The 14,808-nt window shown below is 42.5% G+C and overlaps 1 protein-coding gene across 2 annotated transcripts in view; it reads right to left on the reverse strand.

Annotated features, from left to right (window-relative positions):
• Snx16 (sorting nexin 16) overlaps positions 1-12,330 on the reverse strand; it is a 23,648-nt gene extending 11,318 nt beyond the window's left edge. For both annotated transcript variants that reach the window (XM_031376344.1, XM_031376343.1), the window contains exons 1-4: positions 12,143-12,330; positions 9,964-10,438; positions 7,542-7,628; positions 6,427-6,575 (exon numbers count right to left, since the gene is read on the reverse strand). In XM_031376344.1, coding sequence (XP_031232204.1) covers positions 6,427-6,575; positions 7,542-7,628; positions 9,964-10,338 — 611 coding nt within the window. In that variant the 5' untranslated portion in view covers positions 10,339-10,438; positions 12,143-12,330. The remainder of the gene's footprint in view (positions 1-6,426; positions 6,576-7,541; positions 7,629-9,963; positions 10,439-12,142) is intronic.
• Positions 12,331-14,808: the final 2,478 nt, after the last annotated feature.

Here is a 14,808-nt window from a genome sequence, read left to right on the forward strand (position 1 = left end):
TGTGTGTTGTGGGACTGGCTGCAGAGCTTGTGCCCAAGGTCTGCTCAGAAAACTAACCCAGACAGACCGGAAGGAACGGGAGTTACTGGGCAGGCTGAGTTCCTGTGTGCCCGGTCAAGCTGGTCCCAGTTACTCCTGGTGCATGCTTTTAATCCCAGCACTTGGGAGGCCAGCCTGGTCTACAGACTGAGTTCCAGGACAGCTAGGCCTATACAGAGAAACCCTGTCTCAAAAAACAAAACAAAACAAAACAAAACAAAACAAAACAAAACAAAACAAAACAGTCAAGAATATGTATGATTAACTGACACACTAAATTGGGGGCGTGCCACTTTTTGTTGAAAAGAGAATACAGTTTTGGGGCCATATTGGGCCAGAGAGATTTATGACAAAGCTGTGTAAATCATGAAAAGGTAAGCTGGATATTCAGTGAGATCTCTTTAAAAGAAAAATAGGATAAAAAGTAGTACTAAGAAAATAAAAGTCCAAAGACAGAGCAAAGAAGCTGATGGTATGCAGCTTCTAGCCTGTCAGATCTTTACAGTATGGGGAAAGAACACATGGAAGACCTCCACTGTGATGTAGCTGATCGCCTACTGTGCCTTTGTCCCTCTCTGCTCCTCTTAAGCTTCAGGGAACAACAGGTGATGCTGTTTCTGTTTTGAACAGAAACCACCCCATGAGGGAATAAGTTACTTCTTTCACTAAGTGGTAATTTGTCTCCCTAAAACTTCTACCTATGAGTGTTCCTTCAGCTCTTTGAATCAATCAGGGTAACCCCAAATCTTTTACATGACACCACCAAGCACTGAGGGTGGTCCTCATTTCCTCCAATGCTTCATTTTTTGGAAGCATCACCAATGCGGTAAGACTTGCACACTGCATCACACCACTCTCCCACTCAGTTGCTCTGAAAGGCATGGTACTTCTATATCTCATAAATGATATCAAAGTCTACACAGAAAAATGACCTTTTCAGTCACACAGTGCAAGAGGTAGAGACAGACCCTAAATCTGAGAATAAGCCTGCGCCCCTTTCTATCTGAAAATGATTTTGCTTTATGTATTGGTTAAGTGAAATACTTTCTTGCAGGTGCACGGCTCTCTGATTCCATTTGTATTACCACTCTCAAGTTCTGGCATTGACAATACTGCACATGGTTTAACAGCACAAAGGAGATCAGGATTACCAGTGATGTAGAAATTATAACCCCACCTACCAATTCTGTCTACAAAGTACCTACAGTTAGATAAAAGTGAGTGAGGCTTCTGAGGTAGTGGGAAGTGTGGTACAGGGAGCTTAGGCAGATTCTGACCCCCTGCGTTTGAGTATCTTTAGCTTACTAGAACCTCTGTGACCCATAGTTCAAACTCCCATCTATAGCTCCTCTAGCAAGAGAGAGTAGAGCTTAGGTTTCAGAGCTGGCATAAGATAACTACCTAGACTAGTTTTAACTTTCTTTATGACACTCCAGCAACCTATATCCTTGTCCTGGATCAGCCTTCTCACCTCAACTTAACGGTTTTTGGTTTTTTTTTGAGACAGGGTTTCTCTGTGTAGCCCTGGCTGTCCTGGAACTCACTGTGTAGACCAGGCTGGCCTCAAACTCAGAAATCTGCCTGTCTCTGCCTCCCAAGTGCTGGGATTAAAAGCGTGTGCCACCACTGCCCGGGTCAACTTGACTCTTATGCTTCATGGTTCAGTGTATTTCTTATTATCCACAATGCTTCTCATAGTACCCCCTCCACCCCCCACCCCCATCCTTTGCCAGCTAGTCTGGCGTAATGTCTGAAAGCTTTTCCCCACAGGACTTCTCAAGGTGTAACTGGTAGATTAAAGAGTTTAAAAGGAGAAAAACCCAGGCAATAGGATGTGGAATAGTTGTGAGGACTTAGAACAGTAAATATTGCTATGGCATACAAGGATGGAATGTTAGTATAAGACAGCTGTGTTTTAACTGACACTGTGCAAGTAACTTAACCTCACTGTGACAAATCCAATTTCATGCTGTTCCCAGCACATGACCTGTAGGCTTCACTTCTGTAGTTTGATTAGAAAATCCTCTTCCATCTGACAAATCCATCTTAACTGTCTCAAAGATGGACCAAGTATCATTATTTCTTTAGAGACCAGCTCAAATGTCATCCCGTGGTATATTCTGACATTTCCTCCATAACAGGTGTATTTTTTTCCATTATCACTTTGGGGGACATGTTCTCACTTAGATTTCATGCAAAACTAGCACCTAACTCACCTTTATGTAGTCATACTTTAACACAATAAGCTTTATGTAATTATTTGTTGAACAGGTAAAATTTCTAATAAACCCTGTTATCATGGAAATAGCTCATTTAATTTTTTTTGCTTTGTGTTTTATAAATAGACTTGAACACAATACTTTAATACTTTTAATCTTGCCCTTCTTGATTTCCTTTCATCTTCTCTCTACTTTGGTCTGTCACAGCTGGAGCAATGCTAACAGTACTAAGAGCTGCCAGCTGTCAAATGACAATAGCTGTGCTATAAGGCACACAGGCTATCAGAACATTAAGTGTGCATAGTGTGTCAGCAAGAAAAGCTACAGTAGCTCAATAAATGAGCAATTATCTGGATATACAAAGATACACTAAAGTTTATCTTCAATTATTTTCGATGGTTTTGGTATTTTGATGTGCCCGGGTACTTTGTCGGTGTGTGTCTGTGCATTGTACACACAGTGCTCTCGGGGAGAAGGGAGCATCAGATGCCCTGGAACTGGAGGTATACATGGTTGTCAGCTGCCATCCGGGCAGTGAAATTTGGTCCCTTGGAAGCAGTCAGTGCTGTTAACCACTAAGCTGACCCTTCAGCACAAATGTGAACACATACACACACACACACACACACACACACACACACGCACGCATTCTCTCTCTCTCTCTCTCTCTCTCTCTCTCTCTCTCTTGTGCGCGTGCACACACATACACACATGAGGGTGCTCTTAACCACTGAGCCAACTCTCCAGTTTTAGGAATTCTGAATGTCTCTAACAAACTAAACTACTTTTTTTATCTTTCTTATTTACTTTTTTTTTTTTTTTTTGAGACAGGCTCTTTCTACATTGCCCTGGCTGTCCTGGAACTCACTATATAGATCAGCCTGGGCTCGCACTCACAGAGATCTACTTGCCTGTTCCTTTAGTACTAGGATTAAAGGCATGCTCCAATATGCCTAGTTTAAGTCTACTCTTTATTTGCAGTTCTGGGTTCAAAGCCACAGCCCTGTGCATGTAAGATACATGTCCTCTACTGACCTTTTTTTTCTTTTTTCCTGACAAGAAGATTTGACTGATTTAATTTCATCTGTTTTATTTTTTGAAATGGCCTTTCTAGATAGCCCAGGCTTAACTCAAACATACAAAATGTCCAGTCTTTGGGTTCTGAGTGCCGGTATTCTGGCTCCTGCACTGCACACCTGGCTGCAATTCCTATCTTTTACTGACTGCAATCTCTTACTGGTAATTTTAAAAATAGTTAAATTTTGCTAGTTGAAAATCAAATTATAAAAAAAGTTATATAAAGTGGCCCCTAGAATATAATTTAGCACATTTTCAGTATAAAGACTTACTGAGTATGGGGCAAGAAAACATGTATGGATTTCTTATAGTGTTTTTTTATGATATATTATAAGATAAACTTCAAAGGCTTTTTATGATTTATATATACTAGTTTTTTGTTGGTGGTTTTCCTGAAATGTAAATTTATATTTATATTTCTCAAAAAATATATATCTCTTTATAGCCTCATTTGCGCAAACTCCTCTTTTCTCATGGAGTGCAACAGTCCAGCCATTTATTTATTCAAGAGACACTGAAAGCCAGGCAGTGGTGGCGCACACCTTTAATCCCAGCACTTGGGAGGCAGAGGCAGGTGGATTTCTGAGTTCGAGGCCAGCCTGGTCTACAGAGTGAGTTCCAGGATAGCCAGGGCTACACGGAGAAACCCTGTCTCAAAAAACAAAACAAAACAAAACAAACCCCCCCCCCCAAAAAAAACCAAAACCCCCACTAAGTAAGAGAGCTGACTGAGTCAGCACTCCGTGAAGCTCAGGACACTGCCCAATGTATGAAATAACCACATAACTAGATCTTAAAATCTGGTGAGAGAAACAATACCAAGTAATAAAAAAATAATGTGCAGAGCAAAATGTGATGAAAGTCAAGTATCAACAGGCGTTCTTAGCTGGGCTTCCCAGGAAACACGTGGTGATGACTTAAGTGTTAGCCTGGTAGAAAGCCAGCATAACCTGCCCAGAAGCACACAAGCCCATTACATACCTCAGGTGTCTTAAAGCACTAGCAGTCAACTTTCAAACCAGCAAAGGCCTCCTACAAATGCCACAAGAAAGCAGAGACCTGGTTTTCGTAATGGAAAGGTAAGGTGCTAGTCAAAAAGGCCAGTGACATAATGAAGTCTATGCTGGAAGAGTTACAATGGAGTAGCAGTTTGAAATGCTGCCTTTCTAGAAAACAATATACTTGAAGACCAAGAAGCATGTTAGTGTCAGACAAAGAGGCGATGGATATGGCAGATGCACACAGAATGAGTGAGTGGAGGAATAACCAATGCTCTGCTGGAAAGATAGGCAAGGAGGCTGGGAGCACAATGACCTCATCAAACTGTACTGCACCAAGAGCAGAGGCCGTGGTGAGCTACAGATGTGTGAGTGAAGGAGGAGAGGAAGATTAAAGGAAGGGCTACAGCAGTTAAGGGAAGACCTGGTTGCACTAGGATGAAGACGGCAGTGATGGAGGAAAAGTAGACAAGTCTGGATGGGGCCTAAGGGAAGAGACTAAGGAATGTGTGGAAGACGACTTGCAGGTCTGCCTAGACAATGAGATTGGAAAGAGGGACAAATACCTGAAGCCTATTCTTCAAGCTGAGGCAGTAGACACTGAAGAGCAAGATGCTCACACAGAGTATGCAGGTCTCTCTCGTGGAAGGCTGAAGGTGATATGCATAAAGATGGAATGAAAGAAAGGGAGAGATGGGTTTTTTTGGTTATTTTTCATCATTATTTGAAAAACTGCACATGGCCATGTTGCGGATTTGGTTTATTGCTTGCATTATGTTATTTGGGAATTGCAAGAGAATCCCACATGTAAGATGCGAGAGTTCCTGCCTGAGCTGGTTCTGACTAGTGAGTAAAGTTGCTGGCAGCTAATGGCTAGGCAGGGAGAAGGTGGCAGGACTTCAGGATTCACGGGCAAGGGGACAAAAGAAGAAGCAGAACTACCACGCTGGGGAAGCAGAAAGACCAGGCCTGAGAAGGGCAGGCCAGAGAATAGGCTTCAGGTATCTGTCCCCCTTTGTAGCATCATGTGAAAGTCTGGGGTCAGGGCCCATGAGGGCTGCACGCTGGGCAAGCCGGGATGGAATATAGGAACTAGTAAGTAATAATTCAAGAGTATTGAAGGGAGAGTGTGTTAGCCGCGTGGAGGTTTGGAAGTGGCTTAAGGCATTATTAAATATGTGGTGCACTCTCCCTCTCTCTGTCTGTCTGTCTGTCTGTCTCTGTGTGTGTGTGTGTGTGAGAGAGAGTATGTCTGCCTTTCATCTGGGAATCCAGAACACTGGCACAGGTAGCAAAGAAGCCACTGCTGCGACAGGGTAGATTATTCAACTACTGCAACACTGCTGCACACAGGTACTATATGGTCCTGTTCACTATAAATGTTCTCGGAAGCTTTTCAAAACAGTACATAAATCCTTCACGCAATGTATTTCATTAAGAGATTTTCTTATATTCAGAAGTCAAAAAGTAAAATTTTTGATCCTTTTCATACTATTTAATGTTTCCAGAAATTTTATTCTACTACATGAATTAATCTAAATTCCTAATTTTTATAATACTTGGAAGAGATATAAAAATTCGCCTCAAGCTGGGCAGTGGTGGCGCACGCCTTTAATCCCAGCACTTGGGAGGCAGAGGCAGGCAGATTTCTGAGTTCAAGGCCAGCCTGGTCTACAGAGTGAGTTCCAAGACAGCCAGTACTATACAGAGAAATGCTATGTTGAAAACAAAAAACAAACAAACAAACAAAAAATTAGCCTCAAATTAATTTTTACATTTACTAAAAATTGACTATTATGTGAGTCGTTTTGTTTAAATGATTATTTACACGCTTGATACTAAAATCAAGTTTACAGCTAGATAGTTTGAGGGCACTGTGTACTGATATTTCTCTCTTTACATTTAAAGTTTTAATAAAAATGAAATGCTAAATAAAATCAACTGAAAGAAAGCAAGAAAATTCCATGTATTTGAGAAGTAATTATACCCCCACCCTCCAATATGCTGATAAGAAGTTGGTCCTAAATTTATTCTTCAGTTGGAACTTGTTTTTGAAATGATTTCATAATTTCTTACTTCAATTTGTTACATACCAGTTAGCAATGTCCTTGTGAGCTACTAAGTTTTGAAGAAATGCTTGTAATCCTAATTGTCTATCTTCTAGAAAGTCCGCGTTGTAATTATCTTTAAACCAGCGTTTTGGAGGAAGCGCTAATCGAAAACCTGGAAACATCTCTTTTAACTAAAAAAAAAAAAAAAAAGAGAGAGACAAGGGGGGGGGGACAACATTTAACTCATGTTACATGAATGGAATACTGTTCTATACCATGAACTATTTGAAATTATTCAGCAAACAAACTTATGATCATTAAACCAGCTAAGCCATTTTCTGTTGTTCCTTGGCATCTCCCTGAGCTGTGTGCAGGCATTCCAGTTGCTCCACACCACATCTGCACGTGGTCTTTTCCACCTTCTCGTGTCGGGTGTCCTGGTTGATAATGAGTAGGATTCACTAGGATTCACAACAGCTGTAATTTGCATTTCTGATTTCATAAGTACTGTTAAAGACTGCCTAACTGGCTTTTTTGTATCTTCTCTGGTTTATTATGTGTTCAACTTTTGACTAGCCATTTAAATAGTTAGTCTGAAACTTTAAAGATGGAGCAACTGCATACAAGAATGGATCTATGCCCTAAGAATGATCTCTAGGTAATAGACATCAATCAAACAAGTGCCTCGCCCTACAACATTCAGAAACCAAACTCTGATCAAAACCTGAATGAGCTTGGAAGCTGATTCTTCCCCAGAGGCACCAGATAAGAGTCCAGCCTGGCTAAAAGCCTGACTGTGAGCGCATCTGGTCCTGAAGAGCACCCATACCTCATCCCAACCACTATTAACAAGTTTTAACAGTGTAGGCAGCAATGGAGCTAATGCTAACACTACAGACCTTTGTCTCTTTCCTTCTGTTGTAAGTGATGCTATGTAGATCTCCCCAAACTTTTGAGGTTATTTAATCATATATGAAGTAGGTCAGAACAATTTCCCATAAAGATGCAGCTAACTGTGCAAATGACACTAATAATTGCTCTAGTAAAATGAACTCTATGATACTCCTTTGCACACAGACGATAACTCATAGGGAGCTACATGAAGGGAACAGACACATAACTGGCAGCTGAAGGCGGCTCAAGGCCTGACTACTCACTTTGTCATTAAGCCTGGAGAAGTCAGTGTATCTTCTGAAAACCACCCAGGTTTCTTCTGGGCTTTTCTTTACTAGGATTTTATATACCTAGAAAGAGAGAAAGGAAGAGAAACAGAAAAAGGATATTGAGAGAGGGGAGAGGGAGAAAGGGGGGACAGAGAGAAGAAGAAATCAAACATTTGTAGAAAACTTTACTTGATATAAGAAGCAATCTTTATGCAAGATATATAAAATCATTTAGAGAACCAAATATATGGATATGGATATGAAGACAGCACAATAATTTTTTAAAGTATGATCAAGACAAAATGCCACAGCACATGTGTGGAGGTCAGAGAGCAACATTCAGGAACTGTTCTCGGGCTCAACCACGTGGGTCCTGGGAATGAACTGAGGTCACGGGACTTGGCAGCAAGCACTTTTACTCACTGAGCCAACTCACCAGCTCAGATCTACATTGCAGCAGCACCAACTTGGAGGTTAAGCTTCAACATACAAATCTGGACAGACATAAGCAGTCATACCCTAGCATACTGTTAATGAGTACACTTTCTTTCATACAATGGGTAGGTGAGTGTAAAGAAATAGAAATCAAGTTATAATTGCAAAATGTCTCTTCCTATCCCAGCAGTATAACTGCATCCTATATACTAGACTGATTTCTCCAAAATCATGCCAACGGTTTTCCTTGGAGGGCTTCTCCTCCAGGCATCCATCAACAGCATGAAGCAGCACAAACAGAATAAACACACAGAAGAATTATAGTTCAAGAAAATCCAAAAGCAAACTCTGATTTAATGTGACTTTAGCAAGGTTAATGATAAACACACACAGGCCAATGTGCATAAGCATACAATATTCAAGTATCTAAACAAAGCTGGGAATGGTGGCCTATACCTAAGCCCGACACTTAGGAGGCAGAGGCACACAGATCTGTGTGAGTTCAAGGCTAGCCTGGTCTACCCAGGGAGTCCCAGGAACAGCTAGGACTACATAAAGAAACCCTGTCTTGAAATACCAAAAAAGGAACAAAATAAAACCAAATCCTAAAATATTAAAGCTGTATAGACTTGAAAAAATTAGTTAAAAAAATTGAAAACAAATGTAGATCTCTTCTGTGAATATCAAACGGCTACACCAGACAGAAATCTGACCACAAGGCCTCTGCATGGACAATTTCAGAACATTATGAGGAGATATTCGAGGACAGTGCTGTCAAGACGATGTCCTCTCCAGCTGTTTAGAGATGTAACAAGTCTCTCTGCATAGGGAGAGAATAGCCCAGGCTATCTTGAGAGACAACAGTGTGCTGAAGGTACTGGGCATCAATAGCTACTAACTGCTTCACTAATTAGGACTGTGGAACTGGTGAAAGGCAGAAAAGTGGAGCACAGGAGATTCACCTTTATGACATGTTACAGGGAACACTGGAAATGAAGGCTTTTAGTTATTTAAGTGCCTGATTAAGTGATTTCACAGAAAAATACAAATGGCTGGGCCTTTCATCACAACATGGACTTAAGAATCACTCCTGGGCCGGGTGGTGGTGGTGGTGGTGCACGCCTTTAATCCCAGCACTTGGGAGGCAGAGGCAGGCGGATTTCTGAGTTTGAGGCCAGTCTGGGCTACAGAGTGAGTTCCAGGACAGCCAGGGCTACACAGAGAAACCCTGTCTCGAAAAGAAAAAAAGAAAAAAAAAAAAGAATCACTCCTGGATGGTCTGCAGATAGAAATGTTAAAAGTTGATCACAAAAACACGGGCAACATCTTTAGAGCATTATAGGATGTACAGACTGTAGACAAGTGCTAGTCAGAGCCGGGTCTAGAACACAGAAAACCGCAGAGCGGGGATGTACAGGAGAATGAATGTGCAAGAGATCATGCAAAGAGCAAAAGAGGGTCAAGTGTTTAATGTAACTATCATTAAGAAAACTCACAATTTATATAAACCAGAAAACATAAAATAAAAAGGAAAAAGGCAACACGCTAGGGAGGTGTGGCATGAGTGGGAATCCCTCACTGCGACGGTACCCCCTGCAGAGCACGGCTCCCCAGTGTGGCATGAGTGGGAATCCCTCACTGCGACGGTACCCCCTGCAGAGCACGGCTCCCCAGTACCCTCCAATGCTGAGCTGCGGAACTGACAACTTTCCCCCTAAGCAGACTGTGAACGGAAATGCGTGTGGGTCGTCCCCGAGTGATGTTCACAGCAGCAGCTGTGTCAGAAAGAACCTCAAAAAATGAGTATTGCCAGCAAGAAAAAGGAGCCACCTAAATTCATGCATAATGCCAAAACAACCGGATCCCAAAGACTATGTGGTCAAGGATCTGAAGGCGAGGCTTGCCTCGAGCGGCACACATAGGCACACCAGTAAACCAAGCTTTCCTTGTTCCTGGTGTGCAGCAGAAGGCAGATACTTACGGTAAACTTGGCCCGCTCTTCCATAACCTCATAACCTAGAATTGTAGGTGTCGAAGGCCTGTCTTCCCAATTCACTGCATCAGGATACTGTTCTTCAGTGTCTCTCGGTCTAGTAGAATATTCAATGGATGAATCCGTCCCTGTAAATTTAGTCCTGATGAGAGGACTGCCACAGACTGATGAGGTACCGTCCACCTGATCCTGGACGCTCGTCTGCTTAAAACTGCCCACGTTTGAGTCTTCCAACTGGCCTTTGGAAGAGTTTGAGCTTGTTGACACACTGCCAAAAGAAGAGCTCCTCTGATTTCTGTTGTTTGTAAAGCTGGATGCGGAGTTTCCTATTGGCATCGGTACTGGGACGTAAGGGGTGGCCATCGTCTTTGGCCTTGGCAACAAACTTGTACACTTTTGAGTCCAAACACTTAAAGAACAACCACCATGCAGTTCATTGCTTTCTTCTTAGGAATTTCACTATCTAAAAATGAGAAGGGCATATTGAAGGATTAGTCTTCAACCTAGAACTCAATCCAAAAGAAAACAAAGCGCTTTTCTTAATTTGTGACACTCAGTTACTTATGAAGATATATGTCTAACACCATCCTTTAATCTGATTTATCTCTGTGGACTCTTTTTTACATGGAGATGAGAACAAACTTATTTTACATGTCTTTTCATGACCCTCATGATATACATCATCCTTCTTCTTCTTCTTCTTCTTCTTCTTCTTCTTCTTCTTCTTCTTCTTCTTCTTCTTCTTCTTCTTCTTCTGGTCTACTTTCCTTTATCTTTTGCAATATTCACTTTAAATAGACTTAATCCCAACATACATACAAACATATTCCCTGCCCACACCCACCCCAAAAAAAAGGAAGAAGAAGAGAAATTTTGTCATCCTGGTAGTACTGTATGCAACACGGGAACAGAAGGAAAAAGTCATTCATTTTACTTTTTTTATATAATTACTAAAACTCCCAGGGATTTACACAGGCTAATCACAGTCAGTCAGAAGTATAGATTATTACTAAGTAATGCTCTTTTATATTGATTGAGACTTGCAAATGCTATGCACGTATTCTAAATGTCTTTCCTTAAAAACATGTTAATTTTTAGACAGGTCTCACTACCTTACCTAGTTGTTGCCTATGAACTTGCTAAATAGCCCAGGTATGCTTGAACTTTTGATCTTGCTACAGCCTCCAGAGGTGCTGGGTTACACACCTGCACTACCAAGGCAGCAACAACTGTCTTGAAAGTAACATTCTTTAAAGCTTAGAATCAAACATATTTCAAATGCAAACTTGGTAAAGTGAATGAAAAAAAAGGAGGTATCAGGTTCACAGCCAACCAATTTTTTTTTTTTTGCTTTTGATTCTAGATTATTAATTTTCAATAACCCTGGGTCCAAAAGATGGTTGTATTAATAATTTTGTAGGATAAAGAAGTAATGATCTACCATTACGTCGTTAAGTAATAGACTCAGACATTTCAAGTACGGACCAGGAGAAGTGACAGGTCTATTTATATATACACAGCAACAGGGGATCTACCAGCCCAACTTTATTTATGGTACTGTCTCCTGTGGACCTGGGAAGTTTAAACAGGGTGTTTAACCTCACGCGGCCAGTGCAACCTTCCTTACTGTCGAACATTCAAGAAACCTGAGCTACAGATGCACCCCTTGGGAGAATCCCGACCGTCCCCCCTTTCCCCCCCGCACCTCCCCGTAAGAATAGCTGAGCAGGACTGGAGTTCCAGCGCTTGGCCTCTGACATCTGCCACCTGAGGCCCCGGGCTGCCAAGGGCGGCCTGTGTGCGCCCCGGGGACTCCCACCCACGGGAGCGCCGAGCCTGTGGAGGGAGGGCGTGTCGCGTTCTTCGGGGGGGGCGGGCGGGGGCGGGGCGCCTAACCAATGTCCCCAAGAGGATGCTCCCGCGCTCCCCGGGAGGTGACAAGGGTGACAGCCCGGTGGCGGAACGCAGGCCCGGGGGGAACCCGGCAGGGCGACGTGGTCGGCGCGGGCCGCCACCTCCAGTCCTCCCCGGGCGAGCGGAGCGCAGGTCCGGCGCGGCCAGGGGTGCGGCGGGGTCCAGGCTCCCGCCCTCCGCGTCCCCGCAGCCTCCCGCGCGCCCGCGCGCCCGCCCGCCCGCCGTCCAGGCGGCAGGTGTCCCCGCGTCCTACCTAGGGACCCCACGCCGTCAGGTGGACGGAGGCGGCTCCGCTTCGACTGCGGCGGGTCGCGTCCTGCCCCGGGCGCTCGGACTCCTCGCGTGACCCTGCGCCCGAGACTCGGTGCCTAGGCACGGCCGCCCAAGCCAGGTTCCCGGGAACCGGAGGGAAGGAAGGGATGGCCTCCAGTGGGAGGGGGAGGGATGTCGCTCCAGGAAGTGACGTCACATCGCGGTGCCGCTCCCCCCCACCCTCCGCCAGAGGCGCTCTCTGGACTTGTTGGTCCCTGTCTCTGCGGTGGCCAGAACAAATCTGATATTCCGTACCGGGGAATCGACAGCTTTATATTTTTTTTCACAGATTTTATTACTAAAAGTGTGTTTCTGAGAAGGGGGGGGGGGAGCTACACTATCTAGTTTGCCAAGGAGGTGACGAGAAGACTTCAATTCCCAGAAGGCACTTTGGGGGAGCCTACGTTCAGGCTCGAGCTTTGCATCATGGGACTTGTAGTTCTCACTGGTTTGGGGGCGCTAGAAGGTTAGTCATTTTTCCATAATTAGTATTTCTTTGATGGATTGGAAACTGATTTGAAGATTAGGCAGACAGAACACCATTTTCTTGCATATTCGTCCCTGTAATTTAGGACTACGGTAAAGATTCCTGAATTTCTTAGTAATTTATCCCAAGTGAAAACAGTATTAGGCTGCTCATTTGAAAAACTATGTTTCTGCAACACTATTATTTAATGGTTATATATCAAAGTTTGCAGAACCATTTATCAGTACAATTGGGTTGTCTTATTTAAAGATTATTCCATGATTTTTAGGGCTTTGGAGCAATACCTAGAAGGGGAAAGTTGAGGGTGGTGATTCCAAAATGATAATATAATTTCTGACATAGGTGTAGCTTTTATTGGAGAAATAAGTATGAGTGGAAAAGAATTCTTTGAAATCATAAAGGTAGTTTTCAGGATGAAATTGGCAATTTTGTCCTTTAGTGATATCATTGAATAAAGGGAAGAAAAAGTAAGGCAAAGAAAAATGAACCTTGGAATATTTTCCTTAATACGGATAGGGCCACAGGGGCTAAAATGTTTAAGAAATAAAAAAGAAAGAAAAATGTTTAAGAAATAAGAGTGTATAGGTACCATAATTTGAAGAAAGATGAAGATCTTGTAAAGGTTGTTGGAATTGTTCAAGGATAATTTTTTTTTTTTTACAGATTACTGAATAGAGCATGACAGGATATACATATATACATATACACACGTATACATATATACATATGTATATATTGCATATTTTCTGGTATTGATAAATGGTTAGATTTTACTTTCAGGAAATAGCTAAACATGTTTAGTAATCAAGGAAGAGCATTCTGTGTGTTGTCAGATAAGAGCTACTACATTATCATAATCTATATATACTGGCCAATTCCTACTCACAGAACTTTTAGTTTACACTGTGTACAGTGATCCACAATAGAACTGTACTGTTTGCACAACTTACAGATAAGATTATTTTTCTGAGTTTTGTATACACACACACACACATTGTATGTGTATTTATGTATATACAATAAGAGGGCATTTGAGCTCACCTGGGGTATCGTTAAGTAAGTTGTATTGCTTTTAGCAGCTTGAGGTGATAGTGGGGTGAGAGAGAAGATGTAAGAACTACAGGAGAAAGGAAGTATTTGACATGGGAAGATTATTCCCCCCTCCTAAGGAATTGGCTTCTCTGGTGGCTAGGTTTGCATGCCTGTTTATACACATTTTCATTAAACTGGGTTTTTTTCCAAGTAGCATATTTGATCTAACTTGTGTCCAACAGGCACTCCTTCCAAAGAATTAAAATGGAGATGTGGCTGAGCAAAGGCATATGACTGTTGTCACGGAAACTAATGTCCTAGGCGTGCCTGTGGTGAGAAGTCCACAGAGCCCCCTGCTAATTTCTCTAAGATTGATCCGTTCTTTCTTCCCTCCTGACTTCCCTCAGATCTGTGAAATAACCTAATGAGTTTTTCATTATATCAGCTTTTTGCTTAAATATGGTCAAAGATCGTGTTTTAGTGTAAAACCAAAAGTGCAAGTAACGTAGGCAAACTGAAAATGAGCAGCAAACACCGACAAAAGTCTTACAATTATTTAAATTGGGATGAGGAGATGGCTCTCTGGGTAAAGCACTTGCTGGGCAAGAGTGAAGATCAGAGTTCAGTTCCCCAGTACCCACAAACAACCGCCAGGAGTGGGCGTGTGGGCACACACACGCCTGCGCATACACACATAGATGTTTAATCCCAGTTCTTGGGAGGTGGACCCAGGATCTCGCAAGCAAACTGGCTCCTAGACTAGCTGAACTAGTTCCAGGTTCAGTGACAGACCTTGCCTCAGAAAGTAAAGAGCAATTAAGGATGATACCTGCCCAGTCTGCATACAAGCATGCAAGCATCTTCATGTACTACATACGTGTGAACACTCATGCAAGCATATACACCACACATAAACATATACAGAATAATAAAGTGTGGTAGTTCATAAGAGAACATTATTAGTTTATCACTTCGATAACTGTATAGAAATATGATATTTATAATATATGAAAACAATTCCTTGTTACATCCCCTCTTCACTTCAGTCATCCATCGGACTCCTGACAGCCTCTGTTTGAGGGCTAACA

Source organism: Mastomys coucha, unplaced genomic scaffold (assembly GCF_008632895.1).
Source record: "Mastomys coucha isolate ucsf_1 unplaced genomic scaffold, UCSF_Mcou_1 pScaffold17, whole genome shotgun sequence".
Taxonomy (NCBI): domain Eukaryota; kingdom Metazoa; phylum Chordata; class Mammalia; order Rodentia; family Muridae; genus Mastomys; species Mastomys coucha.